This window comes from Heterocephalus glaber, unplaced genomic scaffold (genome assembly GCF_053883595.1).
Source record: "Heterocephalus glaber isolate CG9 unplaced genomic scaffold, H.glaber_assembly_v1.0 deba00001497, whole genome shotgun sequence".
NCBI classification, from domain to species: domain Eukaryota; kingdom Metazoa; phylum Chordata; class Mammalia; order Rodentia; family Bathyergidae; genus Heterocephalus; species Heterocephalus glaber.
Window position 1 is genome coordinate 67243004 of NW_028258320.1, and position 7591 is coordinate 67250594.

General features: G+C 56.4%; 1 protein-coding gene across 1 annotated transcript; it reads left to right on the top strand.

Moving 5' to 3' along the window:
• Nucleotides 1-537: 537 nt before the first annotated feature.
• On the top strand, nucleotides 538-6249 carry Vax1 (ventral anterior homeobox 1). The gene is made up of 3 exons (XM_004838850.3): nucleotides 538-916; nucleotides 2006-2193; nucleotides 4034-6249. Exons 1-3 carry the CDS (start codon nucleotides 676-678, stop codon nucleotides 4616-4618), a joined length of 1014 nt encoding a protein of 337 aa, XP_004838907.2. The 5' UTR covers nucleotides 538-675; the 3' UTR covers nucleotides 4619-6249.
• Nucleotides 6250-7591: the final 1342 nt, after the last annotated feature.

Below are 7591 nucleotides of genomic sequence, written 5' to 3' on the forward strand. Positions count from 1 at the left end.
CAGTATGTGAGCAGGGGGGTCAAAGGCAAAGGGAAAGTTAATAATGCCTGCTAATGGTACTAACAATTCAGGATGAATCTTGTCAAAAGTTTTTCTGGAAGTGTAGGTCTTTGATTGTGTGTTTCCTGAAAGCAAGACCAATCATTTCCGTTTGTTCACTGGCTAAACCCCTACTTGATTGGGGACAAGGACAGAAACCATCCATTACGATCTGATATATTATCCAAACAATTTAGTGTATTCATGAGGTAACCGAAACGTGGGGGCTGCGAAATTACCCGTAATCAATTGCAACAGCGAGTGCGCGTCCCCCCCGGGTGTCGGACAACTACAACTCGCCGGCGTCTCAGTCCCAGGCGGGAGCCGAAGCGTCGCGGAGTTGCGCTGTTCGCTACCTGATCGCCAGGCTGGGGACACTGGACGTGCTCGGAGGACGCGGGCGCTGACGAGGCGGCCTCGTCGCTGCTCCGCCGGGATCCCGGACTCGACCGACGTCTCCGCGAGCGCGCCACTCTCCGGCGCCGCTGGCCCCCCGCGCCCACCGAGGCCGCCCCGCGGGGACGTTCATTCCCGCCGCCCGACCGAGCGTAGGGGCTGCGTTGTAGGGGTTTTGTCTCCCTTTGCCTTTTTATTTTTCCTTTTTCCTTTCCTCTTCTTTTTCGTGTTGTTTTGCCTATGTTCGGGAAACCAGACAAAATGGACGTCCGGTGCCCCTCGGACGCCGAGGCCGCCCGGGTCTCGAAGAGCGCGCACAAGGAGAGCCGGGAGCTCAAGGGCGCCGAGGGGAGCCTCCCGGCCGCCTTCCTCAAGGAGCCGCAGGGCGCCTTTTCGGCGTCGGGCGCCGCGGAAGATTGCAACAAAAGTAAATCCAATTCCTCAGCCGACCCGGATTACTGCCGCCGGATCCTGGTCCGAGGTAGGGATGGGCCGGGCAGGGCTGGGGAGCTGTTCTCGGGGCGACCCGGGCCGGAGCTGCGTTCCGCTGCCGACCAGGGAGGGGGTGCCGGCCAGGACTTGGGAGAAAGTTGCCGGGCTTCCCCGCCCAGCCCGGCCTCCGGAGACAAGCCTGGGGCTCACCTGGGCGCACTCTGCAGGGGCCTCGACCCTGCAAGCCCCAGGGGCCCCGCCGGCCCACTGCAGGGAGAGCCGGGGCTGCATGGCCTGCGCCGGCCACCAGGCTGCGGCCTCCGATCTGGGGAAGGAGCTGGGGAGTCCGGAGGACGTGTGCGCGCCCCGCGCGCTGGAGGACTTGCTGGGAGCGGGCCTGCGGGCTCCTGCGCCTCGGCGCGCTGAGCCTCCCACTGGAGCCCGCGCTTGGAGGAGCAGCCACCGGCCGCCAGCCACGGCCCGGCCAGTTGGCGCGCTGGGCCAAGGGCCCTGGCGCTGCGCTCCGGGCCCGGCCGCCGCTGCCAGGAGAAGCGGCCGAACTGGGCGCCAGGGCTACGGATGGCGCCTTCTGTTTGGCTCGGCCTCTCTCGAGAGCGGCGAGAGCTCAGCCCGGGCAGCGGCTGCGGCCAGGCCCGGCCCTAGTCCGGCGCCGCCCCCGGCAGAGAGCAGGGCCCTGCTGGCCTAGACTCCGTCCCTCCTCCTTCCGCCGCCCTGGTTCAGGAGGGCAGGAGAGTCCAGGGTGGGCGTGAGATCGCTGGAGCGCAGGCTGCTTAACAGCCTAAGGCCCGAAGAACCCTGGCTGGTCAGCGAGGGAACGCTCGGGCCGCAGGGGACCCGGATCGCACAGGGAAGCTCCCCAGACCGGGAAGGAACATCTTCCTATTTGGAATTGATTTTCCCCCCTCCCCTGTCTGGAGGTCCCTGCAAGGTCCGGTCCTTCCTCCTGTCAGTGATGTGGTGTTACCCCACCACCACCACTGTCTGCTTCTCAGCTGTAGCTGTCCCCCACCCCACCCCACCCCTTGTAGGCTGCTGGGGACTGTGTCCCCAAAGCCAGCTGGGACCAAGGAGGTGGAGGGAGAGGGGAGGCTGGCGGCTGACATCTCCCCTTCCTCAGATGCCAAGGGGTCCATCCGAGAGATCATCCTGCCCAAGGGCTTGGATCTGGACCGGCCCAAGAGGACCCGAACGTCCTTCACTGCGGAGCAGCTCTACCGGCTGGAGATGGAGTTCCAACGATGCCAGTACGTGGTGGGCCGCGAGAGAACCGAGCTCGCCCGGCAGCTCAACCTCTCCGAGACCCAGGTACCCCGCAGCCAGGCTTCGCAGTTCTGTACCAGGCTTCTGCCCCACCAACACCCGCCTGCTCATTCTCATTACCTAACCCGGGTTTGGACAGTGCTTCTCAGGGGAGGTGGAGGAGACGACGGAGCCGATGGGGAAGAAAGATCTGAAGGTTTCTTCCCCTTTCATAAAGCGTCCTTTTCCGTGTAGATCCCTACGTCTTCCAGGGCCTACATTCTGTACACGTTGGCCTGGCCCAGGAGGCCCAAATTCTATCCTTTAGTAATTCATAAAGGTTTCCAGTCTTGAAAATTTTCTGCTTACTTCTGCTTGTACAAAGAATTGACTTTTTGTCTGTTTTGGAGATGCTATTTCAGCCAGATTTTTAGTCACCCCTCGCTTTGGGGCCCCAGCTTTACGAAGCACCCAGGCCTATTCTGCAGGAAGTGGGATTAGAAAGATACACAACTTTGAGATAGCTGTGTCCCAATCTGGCTGCCCCTGCCCTGATCCGTAATGTTCTTTCTGGTTTTGTGTTGTGCTGGACCCAGTCCTGAGCACCACTCTGGCCTCCTGGAAGGCCTAGTCTTCCATGCTAATGGTGAGACTTGAGATGGGAGATGGGAGATGGATCTCTTGGCTCTGGGAGCCTGCGCTTTAGGTCTTCACATCAAATCTGTGTGTTACCCAGTGTGACCCAGTGATCCCTGAGCTCAGGGTGACTGTAGGACTAAGAACTCTGGGGGCTGGCCGAAGCAGGCCCCCAGGTTGCCCTAGGTAAAGCAGCCTTCTTTCTGAGGACTAGTTCCTCTCTCAGTGCCCAGCTTTGAAGCAGGTGGGGTGCATTTTAAGCCTGGGATTTGGGTTGAATGCTGAGAACTGATGACAGAACACATGGGATGTTCCTTTGTAGTTTGAATTGGCATAGTAGGTTTCCCTCATCTTTCTACCACTACCCCTTTTTAGTTTTCAAAATCTAGACTGGATAGCTTTTCCATACAGCTGCCACACTCTATTTTGGGTGACTGCTAGGTCAGAAGAGGGGTAGAGGGAGAAGAGGAATTGAGAGGGCAGGCTGGTAGAGAGTAGTATTTGGTCTACCTCAGCCTCCTATCTTCCTTTCATGATTCCAAAGTTCATGATGGAGAAAGCAGGAGTGGTAAATTAAGAGTATCATTCAGACCCTCAATCCAGCTGGTAGTGAGGGAGTGGGGCGAGTAGAGAAAGCTTGGCCTCTAAATTCATCCTGCACAAATTATTCCTTTTACAGACACCTTGCCTGCTTGCTACTGGTTTATAGTCAAGTCAGCCTAACAAGCAGGAAACAACCACTTCGGGGGCCTTCAGCAGGAATAGTAATTCTGCGGCTAAATTTGAATGCACTGGGCTATGGCCTGGGTCTAAGGAAGGCTGAGAAACTCCCCTCTTAGCCACCTGCTCCCCACATTGCATCTTGATTCAAGCCTCACACCCTCTATTGAAAATTGGGGCTCTCTGGCCAGCTGATTGACACATCTATGAACCCCAAATCTCACTGCTGGTAACACGCAGCCCAGTGAAATCTTTCCTGTCTTCCTCTGAGTTAGTGTCATGGATGTTTTTATTGTTTTATTTTTTGTGACCGGCGCGGGCCTCAGCCTGCCTCCATGACCCGGAAGCTCAGCCCAGTGGAGCTGTGTCCCCCACCTGGCGGCTGCAGCTTCGCCGGGCTCTTGAGGGGCCGGAACCTCTCCGGAGGCCCAGCGGCTAGTGGGGGTGCGGCTGGGTAGTGCTATAGGAGTCCTCGTGCCCCTGGAGCCTGCTCCTTGACGCTTGTCTTCCTTGTTCCCCTCTTTCACCCTCCTCGTACCCCGACGCGCAGGTGAAGGTCTGGTTCCAGAACCGGCGCACCAAGCAGAAGAAAGATCAGGGCAAGGACTCAGAGCTGAGGTCGGTGGTGTCGGAGACCGCGGCCACGTGCAGCGTGCTGAGGCTGCTGGAGCAAGGCCGCCTGCTGTCACCGCCGGGCCTGCCTGCGCTGCTGCCGCCTTGCGCCACGGGCGCCCTCAGCTCGGCGCTGCGCGGACCCAGCCTACCGGCCCTGGGCGCGGGCGCTGCTGCGGGCTCAGCCGCCGCCGCCGCCGCCGCCGCCGCCGCTGCCCCAGGCCCCGCGGGCGCGGCCTCTCAGCACCCACCGGCCGTGGCTGGCGCTGCTGGCCCGGGGCCCGCGGGGCCAGGGGGACTGCACGCGGGAGCGCCGGCCGCGGGCCATGGCCTCTTCAGCCTGCCGGTGCCCTCGCTGCTTGGCTCCGTCGCCAGCCGCCTGTCTTCCGCCCCGTTGACAATGGCTGGTTCGCTAGCCGGGAATTTGCAAGAACTCTCCGCCCGGTACCTGAGCTCCTCGGCCTTCGAGCCTTACTCCCGGACCAACAATAAAGAAGGGGCCGAGAAAAAAGCGCTGGACTGATTTTAAGTGTTTCCCTGTATTTATATTTATAGTATCTATTGTGGTGATATTTATGGATTCACGCGCGTTAGGCGCCCAGGGCTCCTGCGCTGGCCTCCTGGCTCCACCAGGCCTCTGACAGCTCTTACCACCAAGCTCTGCATCTCACTTGGGCTACTATCTTTTTTTTTTTCTTTCCCGCCCCGCCTCCAGCCCGCTTCCTTCTGAATGCAGGAGCGATCCAAAGAATTGAGGGGAATACCCGAATTAGCCAACCTGAAGTCCCAACCAATGCTCACCTCTGGAGGGCAAAGACTGGTTCTAACTCCGGGGCGCAGGACACCTGCTCTAGATCGGGCTGCTGGCGCTGCGGATTATACCTATGAATATTTGAAAGACGAAAGCTTTACGCAGACCCCAGGGGCTGAAAAAGCGTGCAGGTTTCTTTAGACCAAAAAAGGAGGACATTTCTTCCTCTTGCCAGAGAAACCAGGGCTTTTGGGAGGCCCTGGGCCCCCCCCTTTGCGGACCTCTCGAAATTGAAGATGCACACTTAGCTTCCTGGCGGACACTTTCTGCCGAGTTTTCCCTCTTTCAGGGAAACTCAGATCACAGCCGCCCTTGACCCCAGGGAAAAATAAACCAAGCATCATAGTAGGCAACGGTAGTGATAAATTTGATCTAATCAGCAATAAAGATTGATAATAACTACTACATCAAACCAGATGAAATGGAACCAGTTTTTAAATATTTGTAATAATGGAGTTTGGAAGGTGTAAGAAAGATCAGAATAGAGAATGCGCCACGGGGCAATGCAAAATTAAAAGTTCTGGGTGTTTTGACTTTAAACAGGAATTTAAAGGAGGGAAAGCAAAGAAAACGTCTCCAGTAAAGAAAAGTCAGACTCTTTTCTTCAAGGCTGTTTGGGGCAGTGCTGGACAGAGTCTCAGTCCTTCCCAAGAGCCCAGTGTGGCCGCAGGGAGCTGTCCGGACCTCAGCGCTTCGGCCCACGGCCTCTCAGACGCGTGGCTGGGGCAGAATGGCAGGGTTTGGAAACGAATCTTCACACCCATCGCCTCCTTTTCCACACTCCCAGATTAACAAAACCTTTCAAGCAGGCAAGGAACGCCTGGATTTCAGCGCAGTTCTTTCCCTAAGGGGAGGTAGGGACGCTGCCGGGTCGTCCCTCAAATCCCAAAGGTTTCCTGCTAGGCTGAAAGGCATTCACTGTCGCTCCCCAGCCACGGGGCTTTCGTGGTCCCAAGTCGGAACCCCGACTGTCGCGGTGGCGCGGCCTCACCCCTACCCTGCGCAGCGACGACAGTCCCGACAGCCACAGCCACCCGCATCTTAACCAAAATCACAGACCCAGACAGCGAGATGCGCAGTGTCTAGAATGTATTTGTCCCTCCGAAATGAGCGCAAACCATTTTTAAAAATAGTAACTTTATTGTAAATTATTTACGCTGGAAGCTTTTTTTCCCTTTCCCTTTTTTATTTTTATTTAGGCAAATAGTGAAAAAATAATGAATGATTCAAACGCGGGTAGGTGTCCCTGAATCCTGGCTACTAACTTTGTTCTGAATGTTTTGGCTATTTGGATGTTTTGTATTTATGTGGTGAGAGTGAAATATATATATCTATGATGATAAGTGAGGTGTATTTTTGTCTTATATTTGAAGGATAAAAATAAAAACAAAAAAGAAGAAAAAGAAGAAAGATCCAGGAAATGATGAGTCTCAGCGCGGGGACTCCTGGGACAGGGGGTGGCGGCAGCCGCAGTTTGGGGCCCTACAACTGGTACTGTGAACTTATAGGGTGAGGTGTGGGAGATTTTGGTTCCCAGAGAAACAGATGTCGATCTACAAGGACCCAGCATCCTTCCCCGACTCGCCCTCCAGAGCTCGGTTTGCTCCTAAAATATCGAGTCCCTCAGGCCCTCCCCCACCGTAAGTTTCTGGGTTTATTTAGGAACTTGTCTCCCATACCTAAAATCCCTGCCTCCTAACGCTGGCGGTTTCTAGAGTTTTCTAGCTGCATCTGCGTGTGGGATTTTATGCAATCACGGGGCCAGGACAGGAAAAATTTTATTCTCTTCTGACTTAGAACAAATCTCTCCGCCATCAATAGAAAAAGAAAAACCAACCTACCAAGCAAAAAAACAAAACAATTTTGAGGGAGCAAGAGAGTGAAATCTGTACTAACTCCTGGGAAAAGATTTCTCCCTCCATCTGGTCATCTGGTCCCAGGACCTAGGCCGTGGCTTAGGCATCTGGGGATCTCTGGAGAAGCCCCTCCTGAGCACGCTCTCCCCGCCGGGTGGGGTGCGGCTGGGACGCAGCCACAGCAGCTCTGGACCCTCCGACGACCGCGCCCAAACACCTGAGGGTTTCGGGAACCTGCTGATCCCACGCTGCACCCGCACAAGCCAAGCCTCCAACCCTTACTCTTGTGCTGGAACTGCACCCCCAATTCGAGGCATCCGAAAGGTGGCTGATGCTCAGTGTGGGCAGCGGAGCCCTTAAACTGAGTCGAGGTGCTGCGGACTTGGGGTCCCACTGCGAGCTCTCGGTTTTGCTGAGATTAAATCGGCCCACAGGCAGTTCACTTTTGTTTTGCAAAGTCTGTAGCATCCTTCAACTCTGCTGCCCCCTCCCCACTTCCTTTTTCTACTCTTCTCTCCTGTCCTGAACACCCTATCCCTTCTCTGAGCACCTCTGTCTCTAGTGGGCCCTCTAGCCTTGTCAAGCCTTGTCTCCCCCCATCTCCGCATCTCTCTCTCTCTCTGGTGCGCGTGCGCGAAAACACACACACACACACACACACACACACACACACACACACTTCCTTTTGGATTCCTTCCTTCTCCTGCCTGGTGTCCGAAAGGCGCAGGTGGTGAGTGGATCAGGCTGCAGCTTCTAGGCTGGTGGCAGGGGTTCTCCAAGGGTGAGAAGGGAGGAAGTGGCATAATTTTATGGAACAAAAGAAAACACA